The sequence below is a fragment of the Nasonia vitripennis genome, chromosome 5 (assembly GCF_009193385.2).
Source record: "Nasonia vitripennis strain AsymCx chromosome 5, Nvit_psr_1.1, whole genome shotgun sequence".
NCBI lineage: Eukaryota > Metazoa > Arthropoda > Insecta > Hymenoptera > Pteromalidae > Nasonia > Nasonia vitripennis.
The window spans coordinates 16,146,825-16,164,770 of record NC_045761.1 but is presented as its reverse complement, the minus strand read 5'-3'; the positions used below and the strand labels follow the sequence as shown (position 1 = coordinate 16,164,770).

General features: G+C 48.9%; 2 protein-coding genes across 5 annotated transcripts in view; one reads left to right on the top strand and one right to left on the bottom strand.

Moving 5' to 3' along the window:
* LOC100114838 (cytochrome P450 4C1) overlaps positions 1-17,946 on the top strand; it is a 189,490-nt gene that overhangs the window by 148,841 nt on the left and 22,703 nt on the right. The window lies entirely within an intron of this gene.
* On the bottom strand, positions 12,604-14,496 carry LOC100679699. 4 transcript variants are annotated; one of them, XM_031932956.1, is made up of 4 exons: positions 13,897-14,496; positions 13,575-13,809; positions 13,362-13,493; positions 12,604-13,287 (listed from the first exon to the last, which is right to left on the bottom strand). In XM_031932956.1, the coding sequence occupies exons 2-4, from the start codon at positions 13,783-13,785 to the stop codon at positions 13,019-13,021; spliced, it is 612 nt and encodes a 203-aa protein (XP_031788816.1). In that variant the 5' UTR covers positions 13,786-13,809; positions 13,897-14,496; the 3' UTR covers positions 12,604-13,018. The 4 variants fall into 4 exon arrangements, 3 of the variants coding, with proteins under 3 accessions (XP_031788816.1, XP_031788814.1, XP_031788817.1); XM_031932954.1 differs by having other exon boundaries at positions 13,575-13,799; XM_031932957.2 differs by having other exon boundaries at positions 12,604-13,263; positions 13,575-13,797; positions 13,897-14,495.

The following is a 17,946-nucleotide window of genomic DNA, read 5'->3' as shown; positions in this document are numbered from 1 at the left end:
TTCGATCCACGCGCGGAGTTTATGACGGATTCTGCTACAGGGACAATCGCCGCTCGATTGTGACGTATTGCCAATCTCTTTCGCAGTTTTACTCGGCTCTTTGTTCGATCGGAACCCGAAAATAACATCCCAGTAGCTCGCACAACACACTCCGGCGGATATATCCGAGTGTGATCGGTAAAAATCGGTCGCCCTCGCCGATCGAGAGTGCGAATCTCTGCGCGGCTGTTTTATCCGAATCGCATCGTCGTCGACTCATACACGCGAGCTGTACAACAAGCGGTACACACATGCACGGGGGCACGCTCCACTTTCGATTTTAGACCACCTACGACGATAATTATCGGAGTGTGGCTGCGAGAGGCGAGGGGATAGGCGATATCTCGCGCGCGCGGCGCATCTTATCCCTTGCAATCGGCTTATACACAGCGGCAGAATCGCCGATACGTATTGCTCGTATATAACAAGCGAGTCGCTCTTTCTCTCTCTCTCTCTCTCTCTCTCTCTCTCTCTCTCTCTCTCTCTCTCTCTCCCGTGCGCGCGCGCGATGTGTCTCTCGAGTTCTCACGCGGGGCTTACACGAGAAAGCGATCCCTTCGTCGCTCTTTCTCTTTCGAGCGCGCATGCGACTTTTACCCGCGCGCGACGCGCTCACAGAGACAGAGAGACTCTATTTTTGCCTCTCTCTTTTCACCGAGCTTTTCTTTTCCCCCGCTTTCTCCCTCTGCGGTTTACTTTTTCTCCGTCTCTCTGTCTCACTCTAAGGCTCGAAAAATTCACGAGGGCCATAAACGCGCTGCAAACGTTCATTTACAATTTCGCGAATCAATCAAGCGGATAGGAGAGATGCCGCGCGCGAGAGCTCTTGTAGAGATCCTAATCTTGATCGACAGCGAGTCCGCTCGCACGGACAGGTCGTTCGACGGCGTCCTCTCACCCACAACTCGTCCGTCTTTATCGCGCTCGCGAGCTCTTCCTGCAGCGCATCGCGCGTGAAATCGCGATAAATTCGCACTTTTTTCCCGACTTGGGCCACGATAAATTACGCCGGACGCGGCTCATCCCGTAAAATAAAGCCGTACGCCGGAGCGCGTACACACGGCCCGCCTTGTTTCGTGCGACTCTACACGGCTCTCGCGCGCCGGGCCTATTGAAAAAGGCCTGCTCCGCCGCGCCAGGAAAATCGTTTACGAACATCGCTCGGCCCGCGCACACGTCGTTGTCCGCGGAAATCACAGCGCTTGTCGAGTCTCTCTAGCTCTTTTTTCCCCAACTCCCAGCTCGGCCTATCTTTTTGCGAATTGCCGGGCGTTCGTGTTAGACGAGGGATTTCCTTTCCTTTTTTTCTCCTTGGTACCGCAAAGGCAGTCGCGGACGAAAATTTGATAAACGGTCCCCGTGTGAACGCTGAGCACACCCTCCGATCGGTCTCGAGTAATTTACCCGTATAAAGCGAGGCGAACGGTATCTCGAACGCGATGTATTCCCCCGAGGCCAGCATCCTCTACACATACTCATTGTCTTGCGCGCAGCGCGTCTACCTGACGCACAGTCAACAGTCACTTCCTCGACACTTCCAGAAATAAACCGTTAACGTCGCCTCAACGGTCCCGCGGATAATACCCGATCTCGACCCAATAAAAAATCATACAAAGATTACACACAATATTCCGCTGCATCGCGCGACCCTCAACGGAAAAAAGCTACGCGCGAGAAAAAAACCCGAGTCCTTCCGTTGGATTTCCATTAGCCCTCGAAAAAGTGTACCTATGCGCGGAGGGTACGTGTGCACGGGCGCAAAAAGTTCACTGCTTTCCGTGCAGGCGCCAGCGAGCGCAGCCTCTGAAAAGCGAGCTAAGCCCGCTTGTCCTCTCTCTCTCTCTCTCTCTCTCTCTCTCTCTCTCTCTCTCTCTCTCTCTCTCTCTCTCTCTATTCGCGAGAGCTCGAAAATCTTCCCATAAGGAGCAACAGGTAGGTATCCAGTTTCCATTGAGCGACAGGTAGCTCTCTCGGCTTGTTCGCGCGAGCGCGCGCAAGCACAAGCGATGCACCGCCGCGCCGTCAATGCACGAGAGGGAGAGAGAGAGAGATGGACCTTTTCTCCCAAAGGAAATGCGCGTCAAAAGGAAGAGCGCGTGGTGGGGAGACTGTGGATGCACGGCGTCGCGGTCCGCCCATGTATAAGTAGATTAATGTATGCAAAAATCCTCGGCTCTGAATTTTTCCCACACCGGAACAAGTGAGAGGGAGCGAGACCCCTGTGTGTGTGTGTTGCTGCTTCTCGTATTTCACCTGTGCGCGCGAGCGCGGTGTATCCTCCCTTTCTCATCGATCCATCCCCGTATACGTATACGCTCGCTGTGTGTGTAGTGTATACCCACCACCGATTAGTGTGTCTTTTAAAGTGCAACGCTGCTTAGTGAAAGAGATGCTGCTTTCCCTGGTGCATGGTCTATCTATGTGTCTACCGTCGCGGCACTTTTTCCCAGGGATGCACAGGAAGAGATGAGTTTTTTTCCGTGGCCATACTGTTTCTCCCGCTCGCATGTGTGATGATGTGAGGAAGGAGGCTGAATTAGAATTTAAATGCTCGTTCGAGATGGTATACTGCTCCCCCCTATGCGATTAAAGAGTTATGACATCGGATTGACCCGACGGATGCAAATCGACGGGATCGCGATTGCGAATTTAAATTCGTTCGTTATCTTTTTGAAATTGTCGCTTCTCGTTTTATTTCGCTTTATAAATGGATGTTTCATTGAGTATTTATTTTACCCAACAATATAAATTATTTTTTCTGTAAAATTGTACTTTTTCCAAAAGTTTTTGAAATTAAGAACTGGTCAGGCGTATACTTGCCAAAAAATGTTATCTTCGATCGTTCGCCGCGAATGTTGCAACTAATAGCTTCCGAGCACCCACAATCCCAAACACGTGTAAATTCATCCCCACTTCCAGCTAGAGCAAGCCGAGAGAACGCATTACGTGAAAAATTAAGCTTTCCGAGATTTTACATAATAATCCTCGCATACCGACACCTGTATAGCGTCCGGCGATCGTTTACGGCAGAGGACTATACTCGGCTCAGAAGGAGAGCCTCTGCCGATCGTATCTGCGGCCGAGAGCCTCAACCGCAGATTATGAACTGCTTGGGTTTTACGTTAATTCTCGGAATCGAGCGTGCCAAGTCTCTCGACAAGTGTATACTGTATATGCTCGGGCGAGAGAGAGAGAGAGAGAGAGAGAGAGAGGGGGGAAAATCCGAGAACAGCCGACGATTATCATTGTCTCGTATTAATTATCATTATTATTATTATTCTCGTATTAATTTATCATTACTGCGCGCGCATGCGAGTCTGCGGTTGAATAAAGTACGTAAGTAATGATTTTTTCGTTCTGGGTAAATAAAAATTATACGCGTGCGGCTGATCATCGAGATGAAATAACGCGATTTGCGCTAACGGTGCATCAGGCGCGAGGAGAAATAATTAATTTGTAGTTTTCGGTCGAATGGAAAAATTGGGGAATTTAAATACACGCATTTCTTTCCAACTATCCGCGCGGAATTTTTTCCCAACATATTTGGAATACCCGAGGAACGAGCAGATAATGAGGATTCAGAAAAACACACAGGCGCGAGGGTTTAGGCTTCTTTTTGCGGCCTCTTAAAATGTTTGCACGTAGTTCGGCAAATTGGCCGATTCTTTTTCGCTCTGAAGCACCACCTCTAAGCAGTTCATTATTCGCATGTACCGCTTCCATAGCATCGCTAAATCGTACCGCACGATTCGAAAGTAGTTCACGTGCACACATCCCGCTCGAACTACTCTGAAATCGTGTAATTTTCTCGGACGCAAGCAAACACACGTAAGTTCGGGCAAAAGTTTTCCGCGTGTTTGAAATGCTCGGCCTTCTTCATTATTTATTCACGCCTCCGAATCACGAGAGCTGGCATTAAATGCCCCGCGGATTTTCATTTACGCGCGCTACTTTAAACCGCCGTGACCATAAAACCGCGCGCGCGCATGACCCGTTAGCGTGGCAAGGCAGTCGGCAAATGAGTCGATCAAGCGTCGAGTGCGCTCTCTGTTTAGACGTATCTTTCTCCCTCGCCTCGTTTACAAAATTGCACATACTTGGGACTACGGAGACCGCAGGATTTTTTCGTCCCTGCTCGACTGCGGGAGAGAGAGAGAGAGAGAGAGAGAGAGAGCTCACGATGATGAACCTCTTTAAAACGGTTCTCTATACCATATACAGTCTCTCTCAAAAGTTTCGGCTAGAACAAATGGCAATCGGAAATTAAAAGCGCCCGCCGCCGAGAAACTGCTGCAATTTGCGTCCCGAAGTAGCTCAGCGCATGCGCACAGGTTAGAGGTAGCTTAGCTCGTCGCCGTTTCGTAAATTGCTCGTCGGGGGCAAGAGAGAGAGAGAGAGAGAGAGAGAGAGAGAGAGAGAGAGAGAGAGAGAGAGAGAGAGACGACCTATAAAGTCTCCACAACTCGTCGCCAATGCGTTGGCCGGGACTAAATAGTAGGCGGTTTCCCACAAGCTTAAACTTGAGCGCCGTACGTGCAGTATACAGGTATACGCCGCGTGTGCCTGTTCCCGCGCGCGAGCTTGACTCCCGCTTGGGGAGCTGCTTTATTTTATGGTTTTTCGAGACAATGTTCTTACGGCGCGCGCAAAACGCCATACGCCTGCATATGGGCTGCCGCTGCCATTGTCTCTCTCTCGCCCGCGCTAGCACCGACCCCATCTCGACCCGGACTCGCTACTTTATTTCCCGCATTAAAAGCGAGCAGCGGCAGAAATCTCTCTCGCTTGATGCTGCCTCCCGAATTCATTCCGGCCTTAAGTAGCTAATAATTTCCGACCAGGCTACGGTGGAGATTCGTTCCTTTGTTTTTTCCTCCTCTCGCATAGCCGGCCACTTCTCGGGAATACGCTAGTCCGTCTTTTACTGTTCTCTCGAGAAGTGGGTATAACGTTTAAAATCGACTCATTGTCTTGCTGTCCGCGCGATGCCGATAGAATTGCCGCGAGGACTCCCTTATTGGACTTTTACATGCGTTAGTCGCTCGCTAATGCCGTGTATTATATTGATCATCCCATTAAAGCGGAGAAAACTCAAGCGCGTCTCAATCCTATATGCGCATGATCGGTAGCACTACACCCCGTACGCTCGCTCGCGTACACGCGTATAAATCCGACTGAATTACTCCGCGCGTAAGTTATAAGCAAAGCGCGAACTTTGAAAATTATGTGCGCGCGTGCAGCGCGGTCCTTTCTCTCTCTCTCTCTCTCTCTCTCTCTCTCTCTCTCTCTCTCTCTCTCTCTCTTGTGAACGGGGGTAGGTTAACGTGTGTGCATAAGAGAAAGAGAAACGCGCGTGATAAAATCTAGCGCTACTTTATGAACTGCGGGCGATTCTTTACGAGGCGCTGAGAGAGCGAGTCTCTCGTGTATTTAAAACTTTTCGACGATGCGATTTTTTCCGAACCGCGTCGAGAGAAGGAGAGGGAGAAATCGATACGCGGGGAAACGAATTTCGCTGTACTCTCGAGTATCAACGTCAGTGCGCGTCAGAGAGCGTCGTGGAATTGCTTTATAGCCGCTGCCAAATTTCGGATGTAAATGGACGGCTTTGCGATTATTATCTCTTAAGAGCTGCTGGCTCGTTTATTAACGCGTCGCGAGCGCGTAATGCGAGTCCCGCCGCGCCCCCTTTCGAATATCGAAGATTACTCGGCTTTTCGCAGCTGCAGCTACTCTCCTTCGCATACAGCGTGTCACGAGTTTGTCCCGCTTGTCACAGCGCTTTCTCTCTCGCGCGCGCACAGTATTGGCGGTATGTACGACATTCTTTCGTTTACACGAAGAATATAATATACACAGGAACGTCCTGCGCCGCTTGCTTATGTGCCGCGCGCGGTGATCGCGAAACGAGGCGACGGATAATCGAGCGGCGCGCGAGCACCGGCTTCTTCAACTCGAGGAAGTGTCGCGCGAAAAAACAAGCAAGCTGACGCGCGACAATATCCAGCTGTATTATAAGCAGTTTATTTCAATCAGAGGCCCACAAATCTCCCGGCAAGCGCATAAGCGCGCTTCGTCACGCCGCCGCGCGCGGCTCGCGCTATTTATTGAAACAAGTGCTAAAAGTGCACTAATAAAGATAAATCGTCGTTTCGAAAACGTGGGCCCGCGCATGTACAGCAGTGGGCTATAAATACAAACTCGTCGCGTTGTTTTTGTCGACGGATTCCTCCACGCGTGCGGGAAATATCGCGAAGTTCCGTTCGCCGAGTTACGCACAGCCGAGGTCGTATATCCCCAACGGTGGTCCCCCTTATCGTTGTCATTACAACTCGCCGCGGCTTTTTCTACAGACTCGCAAATCCCGATATATAATACACCGGTGGCGGGGGTTTGCATAATAAATCAGCACCGCGCAGGTACAAGTCCGAAAATAAGAGCAGTAGTGATCGTCGCGCCGATGCACACACAGGTTTAATAAACCGGTGAGAATTAGCCGGCGCCGGCGAGCGGGAAACCGCTGCCGCGGCTAATACGCGAATTAAAGTTCCTCCGCAGCGGATCGAGGTATAGCTTCTTGTTCCGCGTCGCCCGCGAGGGGGGAAAAAGTCGCGAGGCAGCGTCGGCGCGCGGGGAGAACTTGTTCCGACTTAACGAACGGACGGAGATAGAAGAGTCTGTATACGCCGGGCGGCTACCGCACACCCGCGGCGATCGCTAATTGCATCTATTAACGCTTTATAACTCGCCGCCGGTGTGGGTATAGCCATGCGGCCTCTGTACACACACACACACACACACACACACAGCTACACATCAAAGCTTCAGGCGGAAATACGCGCGTGTGCGCGCCTGCTACTCGTGTTTACCTCTCTGGGAAAATCGAGAGCGGGGCTATTTTTAATCGACGCGCATCCCTCTGATTTACGATGAGAACCTGCGCGCGCGGCCATTTGCGCTGTACCGCTAGGCGTTCGACTCTCATCTTTTTGGACGGATTATGGTCGGACGACCAGCTATTAGTTTATCGGGAACTGGATAAAGTGATTACGCGCTCGCGTTTTCGTGGTAATTGAAGATTCGCGTATATCGGATTGCAAGTGCCTCTCTCTCACTCTCTTCACTGTGTATAAAGTGGTCGATTACGATACACCGGCGTGCACGGCGTTTTTCTCGCCTCTGAATTATGCGTCGGCTTATATTTCCGCGAAACTCGTTTATCCGAGCTTTATTGCACAATTAAGTGATTGCAAGTGAGAAGTAATTCAGCCTGTCAAAGTATAATCTCGTCCGCGCATCGCATATCGTGGACAGCGAGAGCGAGAGCGAGAGAGAGAGAGAGAGAGAGAGCGCTGCACAGTTACACAATACTAGAGCTAAACCGCACGAGCGCCGAAACGCCGAGCTTGGCCGAAAATATTTGAGATTCCGAGCGTCGATAACGGGTCCACGCAGCGAGCGATTCCCGGAAGGAAAAGAAACGGCGCTGGCGAGGTGTGAGAAACCGGCCGGCCGCAGCAGGGAGGGCTTAGGATACATTGTTCTCCTCTCGCTCGGCGCTCTGCGATGTCGGAGAGGTGTCGAAAAAGGGCTATGGTAACTAAATTACGCCGGGCTTTTTTCGCTCTTACTTTCTCCTCTGGGACTGTCCGAGGCCACAAAGAAAGCTCGACAGGAAAACAATGCCAGATAGCGAGGCGTGACTTAATCGATTGATTCGTCCGGCTCGTCTCTCTCCCGAAAATACGATGTGTACCGCGATTGCAGCCGCGCCGAGGGAGCCCATGACGAATCTCGAGAGGCCCACTTTCATGGAAGACGGACGGGCTTCGGTGTTTTACAAGTTCGGTCCGATCGCTGCTGCTGTGAAGCATCGTTTCGAACTTTTTCGGGATTTAACCGGGCGCGCCGCGGAGAGAGCGGGGAAGAAAAAAGTTTCGTGAAACCTTATCCGCGCGCGCGCGTATGAAAACAATTATCTCGGCGTTCGTTACAGCGAATACAGCACGGCGCGGACGAAACGAAAAGTGGAAAAATTCGAGCCGAGTCGGTTAATCTTGGCGACGAGAGCCGCGCGCGACTCGCCAATTAAAATCTCCTTTGAAATATTGTCCTTATGGTGTGCGCGCGGGAGTTTATCGTCGAGTGGCTATCTTTTTACCGTTAAAGTCGTGTCCCTCCCGCGCGACTTGTAATTATTCCCCGGCCGTGTCGATATTACCGGGCCGCGCACGAGAGAGCCGAGTGCAGGTGCAGTTTGTTTTCCGAAAATCCGTCGCGTAGAGCCGACTAAACACCGCCGCCGCTAGCGATTAAGAGGTTATCTCCGAGTGCACACCTCGGTCATTCCTATACGTACACCACCTCGCGCGGCTCTCTAACAGCCGTCTCACGACTTGGCGCCTCGCGCGCTCGATAATTGCCCTTTCTGGATCAGAGCTGGACAATCCTCGCACGGGCGGACATAAACTGTGTAGAGCGCAGTGCGGGGGCCTTCTTAAATAATCTCGGCTGCCGATCGCGGGTCGTTATGCGCGCGCGCGCGCGAGCTATAGCCGCAGAGATACCGCGCACTGCACTCGAGGTGTGTGGCATTCGAGGGAGTCCATATACTGCCCGGGAGTAGTAAGAGTGTCAACGTCATTAAAAGCCCCAGCGCGTACATGCAGAGGAGCTGCACTCGCGGAGAGATAGCGACAGGTTGCAGGGCCTCCCTGTAGCTATATAGTTTATACGAGCGGGCAAGCTCCGCTGACTTATTAAAGCCATGCACTCGAACCGATTTACCGGAAGGTGCGTTATCGGAAAATTGCATAGCCAGCCTTTTTCCAGCCTCCCCGCAGTTGTAATTAGCCGCGGTGCACGCCAAGTGTTCGCCGGGATAAATCATCCGCGTAATCTATCCCGTTTATCGCTCGCGCATCTATACCGATCTATTTATCTAACTATATCCACGAGCTAGTGTAGCTATGTAGGATCGTGCTAGCGCGCAGCGAAAACGTGTCACTGCGCGAGTCACGGCGAATGCTTTTCTCGCGCGCAGCTCTTGCGGGATACACGTAGAAACGCACGCGATTACTTTGTTTTGACACGTGCAATTTTAAAGGCCGCCTCGTAATTAAGTGCCTTCGATTTGTCAGATCAGTCCTCGCTCATCTGAGTCTATAAATCAAGCAAGAAGCCGCCGCGCGGCCGTGATATCTCTATTTTGAATTCGCTAGCTCGAGTGGCCTAGCTGCTAGCGATTACGCGAGCGCATTTCTCGCTGCTCACGCGGCCTTTATAATTCGCGCGGCGTGAATTGTGGGGATAGATCGGGAGCGAGATTCTCCGCAAAGATTCGGCGTATCTCCTCGGCGCATAAGTGCACACGCGGACTCTTTACACTCTACATCATTTTCACGCTTATTCTTCATTCGCCCAAGAGCAGAGTATAGATTAAAGCAGTCGGGCACGTGTTCAGAGTGACACGTTTCCGCGTGTCCCCATAAAACGCGAGCGATATCACCCTCGCTGGCGCGGGAGCTATTAGTCGAAAAATAGCCGAGCTCGGGGCATACATCAGCAGCGACAATGTCGCGCGGCGCTACCCGGTGTATCTGCAGCAATGGCGGAGAACGAATGTTCCAACGATAGTGCGGCGGAGACCTGTGCGGTGCTCTCGAGAGCCGCACGCCGCAGATAAAGACGGTATCTGCCGCGTTCATCCCCGGGAGAACGCGTGTGTCGTGCTCTAAATCGGCTCGTCGTTGCGCTCGCGCTTGTATACTCTCCTCGGGTATAACGGAGTCGAGAGGTGTACACGCTCGGTTTTCTGGAATTTTCCAAAGAACACACGGCTCTCGTTCGCTTATCTGCGAGTATACAACCGGCGAATTGATTAATCCTCCGTGTGCGGCTATTTCGTCGGGATCGTTTCTCGCGAATAAGTGGAACACGAAAAGGAGAGGAGAGAAACGGCGACGCGTCTAAAATTACGCTTTTTTGCACGGCTACTCCGACTGACATACCTACGAAATTTCGTGAGAATCGCTCGTCCTTTCCCATCGGCGCGATCTTCGCAGCTAATACGCCGAAGCGTGTACGCATGCGAGTATAGGATAGGAGCGCGCGCAAGGGGTTACGAAACTACGAATTATATCCCGAGAGATGCGTGAGCTGTATTGCGGATTCCAGAGGCGGCCTTTGCTACCGTTTTCGATGGAATGCCCTCTGCAGTTGAAGCAATTTTTAGCAAAAGTATAGTGATCACGAGATGCGCGAGTGGAGCAAGACTAACGGCTGACCCAGAAACTCCCGCCGCGAATTAATATCCCGGCTATTTTTCAGGCAATCCGCTTTTCTCCGATTTGCAAGCGTAATTTTACACCTGCGCTCCGCGAGCAGCTCTATTTTGCATTTATAAATAATCAAAGCGATTACACGCGTGTACGCGTGCAGCTTACAATTTGCGTGTATCGATCCGTCTCTCTCTCTCCCGTGAGCTGCGAGTGACTGAGCCTCGGATTCACGCCCAGAGACGATTAACATTCCTCGTCGCCTTAGGGAGCTTCAAAATCGTCAGGGGGGAGGTATTAAAGCTTCACCGTTACGTTAAGCCGGGAACTGGAACACGCAGCAACGACGAGATCGAGCAGCTTATTGACAAAGCACGACACCGGCAATTAACGCGGCCAATTAACAGTCGTCGGAGGGGCGGGCATGATTTTTTATTGCGCGGTGCACTCCTCGCGAGGAAAAAATATGTAATTCTTTGTTCTGGCGCATTGCGTGTATATGAATCGCTGCGCGAGGAGGGACGGCTCGTCGATTCGGCGGGAATGTCGAGGCCTCGATATTTCGACGGAGTGAAAACGAGCAGCAGCCCGTCGATGTTAGTTCCCAAAGAGGTGAGCTCGCTTCCTCCTCCTCCTCCTTCAGCTCCTTCGACGCTCGTTAAATCCCACTCCTCTCACGCGCGAGAGAGCCTGCCACGTATATGTACTCTCGGCGAATGCTAAAACTCTCTGGCCCAATTAGCATATACGCCGCCGCCGTCGCGGAATACACCTGCTGCTGCTCTCTGCCGCTGGCAGGTGCTGCACCTGTTTTACCGCGATGGGGTGTTGTGCCGCGGCCTTCTCTCTCTCTCTCTCTCGCGGCTGTGCGTGTGTGCACGTATACGCGTCGTCGATGATGCGATACGTCTGACTTCCGCCGCTTTCTATATGTATAGAGAGCGAGAGAGAGAGAGAGAGAGAGAGAGAGAGAGAGAGACGACTATACGCCGGGATATGTGGGAATCGGGAGAGGAAAGTGAGCGAGTGGGTTTACGTCCTTCGCAACCTCGGCTGGACAAGTGCTGTTGCCTCTGCTGCCGCTGCTGCACAGGTGCACCTGTGTTCCGCCGCCGAGAGCTATATGTATAATGAATACCTACTTGTGATTTCACCGAGTTTTCAAATCTTTTTCCTCGGATCGAATTTCGCGGACAAAAGTGTCACGGTGCGCGCGAGCATCGGAAAAGAAAAGAAGAGCAAAGCTTTAACTGCAGGATCCTTTATCGAGAAAGATCCGCGCGTGCGCGCTGCGTATAATTATACAGCTTTGGTACGCGCGATACACGCAGAGTTAGTGTACACACGAGGAGGTATGTCTCTCTGCTTTCGCGAGAGAGGCGACTTTTGGCCCGCCTCGGATGTACTCGGCCTGCGCATATAGAATATATACATACGGACGAGGACGTACATGCGGCCGATTTGTATCGTCCGAAGGAAATAAATCTCGCGCAATTAATTGGTAGCTCTTGTATACACTCCGGCGATGCGAAATCACGTAAGATGGCCCCAGCTCTCCTCGCGGCTTAAAACTCGAAACTTTGACTATACGTGTATGTACATGAGCGCGCGCTACGAATTCGCGCTGCAGACCGAGTTTCTCTTTTCGCTTATTCGGACAGGCTGCTGGCGCCATGTGCATACAAGCCGGCGCTGCGGATTTAATGCGTATACGGGCGTTTCTACGAGGAATATGCAATGACTCTGTTCAAAATTATCCTGCTCTACAAGAGAGTTATGGTTTGGCACGAGATTCTTGAGAAAACACATTTAAAAACGATCGATGGGCACTTGCGAAGACGCTAATAAAAAATAAAAAGTTAGGAATGTATTGTATGATGCAAACGTTAAACGAAAGCAGAACAAATAGTATATTACGCTACAAGGGCAGGAAGGCTAGCATTCCTGCATTGCGCGATATGATGCCCGAGGCGAAGCCGAAGGCATCATTTGCGCAGTTCAGAGCTTCTAGCCTTCCTACCCATGTAGCGTATACTATTTTTCTTTATAGCCGGTCGAAAGTACGTTTATAATTATTCATAAGAACCTCAGCACATTCGATTCCGCAGCCACGTTTATTTTTGCTCCTCGCTTTAGCGCCTCTATCGGCCAGTCAAGAAACTAACCTACGATGTCTGCCCCCGACATTTGCCGGTCGGGGGGGGGGGGGGGCAGACATCGAAAATATATGAAAAATCAAATGTTATAAAAACTTTATTATTATTAGGCTATAAATAAAATAATATAATTTCTTACAAAGTTTCTTTATTAACTATACATGATTATCCTTTCGTTTATTTTTTTAAATTTGTACATGAACAATAATAATTATTGATAATGTTCCCATGAAATACGCAATTTTCATACTTAATCCTATCATCAGAACTTACATTATTCTGTATTTCTTGATCTACGATGTTCACATCACTATTATTGCGTACACTTTGATCTGATAAATATTGTAAAACTTGTCCACGTGCACAAGATTTACTTTCTGTGTGCTTTACTTTTTTTAACGGTCGTTCATTTTCTGATCTTTTGAAACAAACTTTAACAGGTGATCTTGAACTAAAATGTTTTGGTGGCGTTGATTCCTTGCTGCTTGGTACATCTATTTTTGTGTTCCTTGCAGTTGTAAAATCAGCTGTCGATGATTTAAGTACTTATTTTTTTTTTTTACTTATTTGATCAATCGCAATTAAATCTTGCTCACTTATTTCAATGTCATCAAAAACATCATCATCCACTGCTTCTGATAATGCAGACCCATTCGCAATGATTTTACTTGAACTGTTCTTACTGGTCGATGGTTGACATTGTAGTAAAACTGAATGAGTATTAGGTACAGATGCATGGATTATGCTTTCATAAATCTTCTCTCTGTTTTTCATAGAGTTTTCTACGTAATCTGTAGAGAATATAACCAATATAACTTAATTTGAATATATATTTAAATTATTTATAAATAACAGGCATTATCTATAATTTCATTAAATAAATAAGTACCTTGTGCTATATTAGTTGATTTCCATCTTCCTAGCTGCTTGAGCATTGTGATATTTGCACTCGAGTCAGACAAAAGTGTTGCTCCAGTCCTACGGAAGCAATGTCCAGTATATCTGTTTGCGTCTTGTAAGTCTAAATATTTTTTTTTTATTTATTTAAGTAAGTCTAAATATGAAGCGATTGCTTGAGGTGTTTCTCCTATTTTATTCCTACCGATGACTTGATGAACGCACTTTCCTTTCTGATATTGGATAAAAAACATGTCACTTGATAGATCACTTGGTCTCAACGAGATGTATTTCTTGACTTTATCATAAAAATGTTCTCCAATTATGAATTGACGACGTTTATCATTTTTTGTTTCATTGATTGAAACTGTTGCCCAAATCTTCAATATCTTGCACTTTAAGATTTGTGAGTTCATTGCACCTCAGAGCTCCACAAATGCCAAATATAAGAATAATTTGAAATTGTTATAAATATAAGAATCAAAATTGATAGAGTAATTATTAACAGTAAAAATGTAAATACAAACCTTTAAAGCTAAATGTATATAGTCTGATGCAGTGTCTAAAAACTTTACTATATCAGTCCATTTTAATACTAATGATTTTTTTGGTTTATAGCCTTTAGAATTTTTTTCATCATACTTTTTAAATTATGAAATTTACTAATATCAACATTGTCTCTAGTATTTAATGTTTTCTTTAACATTGACCAGATGCTCCACAAAGTTGGCGGTTTCAACTTTGAGGTTAGTTCTTTAAAATACACTATTAAGTTACTTTCTTGAGAGTCTGACAGAGAACTTTTATGATCATTCTGCCGCTTTTTGTAAGTATCATAAACTAACATATATCTATTCGCAGATTTCTTTGGTAACGTTTCCGTTTGAATGATTAGCTGCGCTTCTGCATCGAAATCACGAAAAACTTCCTCTTCATCTCCAGATTCATCAGATGAGCACGATTCAGTCATTTTTCAGCTGACTCTGTATAGACTCTGTACCGCGAAGAAGAGCCTCACCGTCGGCGTGGAAACGTGGTCGAGAAGTTTCGACTGTAGGAGTTCGACGAGCACGTTTTGCAACTACACCATCAGACAATCCGATCATTCCACACAAGCGCACTCGTGACTCAGCGCAAAAATTTTTCATTCGCTCTCGTACATATAGAGGGCGCGCGTATCCCCATCAGTGCACAAATTTCGGACTTTCTGCATTGAAATAGATGCGGGACGTACGTACTTTCGACCGAGGTATAAAGAGAAATTATTTAATGCAGACCCAGGTTTATTAAAAATACTGTCCAATTGAAAGGTTATAAGGATTTTTCGTTGTTTAAAGATTTTTTTAAATTAGATCTCTCGAATAAATTAGCTGGTACCCCATTTCGCCCATATTGACAACGCTATAAAAAACGAAGAAAAAACCTACAGAGGGTTTCTGTGCATTTCTCGTAGAAGTGCTCATGTAGACAGACGACAGTCGCGTTATGAGATTGTTTGTTAGTTTGCTTATTTATGGCTCCGCCTTGGATCCGGGATGCAACGCCTTGCAACGTCGATATTGTTATTTATGGGTCTGACATCTGTTAATTCGCGAAATCGAGTCTGGCATTGAAATTCGTTATTTTAGTGTAAATAATCTCGCCGAACCGTTACCAAGGCTCAGCACAGCTTTCTCACAGTCCTGCGCAGCGCGAGTCATTCATTAACCTAATAGGCAAGCTCCGCGACGCAGTTGACGCTCACAATACGGCGTATATAGCACAATTAGCATCGAGCCGAAGCTATCGCTCGCAATCGCCAGCAGCAGCAGCAGTAGCAGCGGCCCGTTACGCATCTGTGCGGTAAGTACGGAGCCACCTTATAAAAGCTCCCGTGAGAGAGATCAAGCCGAACCGAATGCTAATACGGGCGGAAGAAGTAGGCGCGGACACGCAGCCGCCTCGAGCCGCGCGCAGATATTTATGACGCGAGCAGCCGGGAAAGAGTTGAGCGGCAGGAGGCGTTCGAATAAGCAACATTTTGCAATTTTCGAAGCGTCTATTTTCCGTTCTTGCTTTTTCGCAACGAAACACTCTGGATTTCCAGTCAATCGCGCTGCAGAGTCATAACCGAGCGCCCGAAAAAGCCCACTGGCAAAAAGGAAGAGCGTGACACGAGCGAAGCAAAGAGCGAGAGAGAGAGAGAGAGAGAGAGAGAGAGAGAGAGAGAGAGAGAGAGAGAGAGGATAAAAGAAGAGGAAGAATAAGGTGGAGAGGACCGGTGTTAGCGCGCGAGAGAGAGCCGCACGTGGCGGTGTGGGTGAGCGCACGGAGCTTAGGGTCAAGCGAGTTCAATCCGGCGAACCTGCAGAAGAAGCAGCAGAAGCGGCAGCGAGTGCAGACTCGGCTGCTCACCGCCAAAGTCATTCCTCGTATTTGGCCGTGAAAACGATCGGTCTCCCCAACACCCGTGTATATGTGTTCGAGGCGCGAGACGACGACGCCTCTTTTCGCGGATTCCATCGGTTATCTCCTTACACGACGCGCGAGCGAACGAACAGCCGAATAAAAATGAAAAGAAGGACTGGCGCTGCTTCGATTTCTCGCTCTCTCATTCCTCGTCCTTTTTTGAATACCTCGTGCAGTGTACAAGCCGCGAGGAGCGCATTGTTTTTTATTTGCTATTTCGACTATAGGCTTACTTAGTATTCATCGATTTATATGATATCGAGAGCGGACCGTTAAGCGACACACATAAAATTATGTTAATGCAACAAAACGCTGACACTCGTTTGCATTAACCGAGTCATGATGCGTCGCCGTCGTCGTCGTGGTCCTCGTCGTTGGTTGACCGGGACCACTCCCGCGCGCGCGAGTAGGAGAAGAGAGAACACGAGACAGCGACGTGTGCAGCTCTTCGTTTGCTCCTTTTGATTCGATCTGGCCCACCCGTTCTACAGGTGTATATCAGCCGCGCCTGTACAAGAGGTGAGCCTATACCCAAGACCGAGAGAGAGAGAGAGAGAGAGAGAGAGAGAGAGAGAGAGAGAGAGAAGCCGGAGAACCAGACTGCTCACAAAGGACCTAATAATGAATCATAATGAACGAAGCTGCTCATAATATAATGCGTGTATACGCTCGCGGATTTCACACGCATGCGCAGAAGACGTAAGAGAGAGAGAGAGTGAGTATGAGAGAGAAAGAGAGAGAGACAAGGAGGCAGGACAGGTTACTTTCATATGCAAAAGCGCGAGCTTTGACGCAGGGTTATTGTTGCTCTTCTCTCGGCTGCTGCCTTTTTTCTTCCCCCTCCGCAGCCGGAATTTGCATCTTGAGAGATCTCGCGCAGTTATTTGACTACTGGAAGACCGTGCTGATCTACATTATTTATGACACTGCGTGCAGTGCACATCGAGGGTACGACATAAAATGCTCGGTACGCGCCGTGTACGCTTTAAATGCAGATATTTAAGCGCGTCTATAGTAGAGGGGTGTAGGCTTATACAGTGACAAAACGCCGGATCGCGCCGACTGGTTGTAAGTATAAATGACGATCGATGACGGCCGGCCGAGGATACGCCTCGCGCAGATTTACTCTCGGCGCAGCCGTCGTGTTCGTCCTTTACCAAGAGAGACCAACAACAATCTCTCACTCTCTCTCGGACTCACTCATTGTACGCATTTCTCATTCAGTCGTCATCATTTTTTACCCGCGCTCCGAACATCGCCCGTCCGTCGTTGCTGCTGCACCTATACATATAAGCGTCAGCGAAAAATACAAATCTCGACGCGAAAAGGGGTCAGGACGAATCGATTTTTTCCGCGGTTTCCTGCGCTTATACAATGTATGGTACACTCAAGGATTTCAATATACGCGCATTCCTCCGGAGCGCGGTCGGCGCATAAACAAAAGAAATAATCGGAAGCGCCTCTCGTTGCTGCGCGCCCGGCCTGAATGATTCGCGCAGCGACGGATCATAACGATAATTCGATAATAGCCGGGCAGACCATGTACGCAGGCTCTCTCGCGCGAGGCGCTGAGGCCGATTCGACGCGCGCGCGCTCGCGTAAACTGCGATGCCGCCGAAGATAAGGCCCGAAAATCTGCCGAGAGGCGAGATCTTCGGGAATCGATCCGCGATAATAATGTATATAATTAAATTATTAACAATTTCAAAGACGCGCTCGCGAGTGTGTGAAAAATACGCGCGGCTGAATTGAGATGGTTGCGTTGTAGTGGTTGTTGCTGTACAAGAGATTACGCTTCATATAACGCGTTGGCGAGGAGAGATGAAATTGCAGCGTCTTAGAGTCGCTGTGTTTTAACACTGGAAGAAAATCGCTCCGAGACGCGGCACCTGCTCGCCCCTATCGTCGAGCGACTCTCGATCAAGATAGTAAATAAGGTACGACGAATCAACATCGCGGACGACTACGGAATAATGTAACGCGACGGCAAAACAGGTGGAACGGAGAGATGAAAATTCCGGCTTGATTTGAAATTCTTAACGACCTCTCGTAAAGATGAGTCGCAGATTACTGCATAGCCTCGCTCGCTTCATCCGTCTGTTTTCGGTAGAAAATTTAGGTGCGCGCAG

Excerpts from the sequence above, each read along its gene's own strand:
- LOC100679699 (XM_031932956.1), bottom strand. The coding sequence starts at position 13,785 with ATGAACTCACAAATCTTAAAGTGCAAGATATTGAAGATTTGGGCAACA. Across the intron at positions 13,494-13,574 it reads GTGCGTTCATCAAGTCATCG|ACTTACAAGACGCAAACAGA; the intron begins GTAGGAATAAAA and ends AAAAATATTTAG. Across the intron at positions 13,288-13,361 it reads ATCAACTAATATAGCACAAG|TTATATTGGTTATATTCTCT; the intron begins GTACTTATTTAT and ends ATTCAAATTAAG.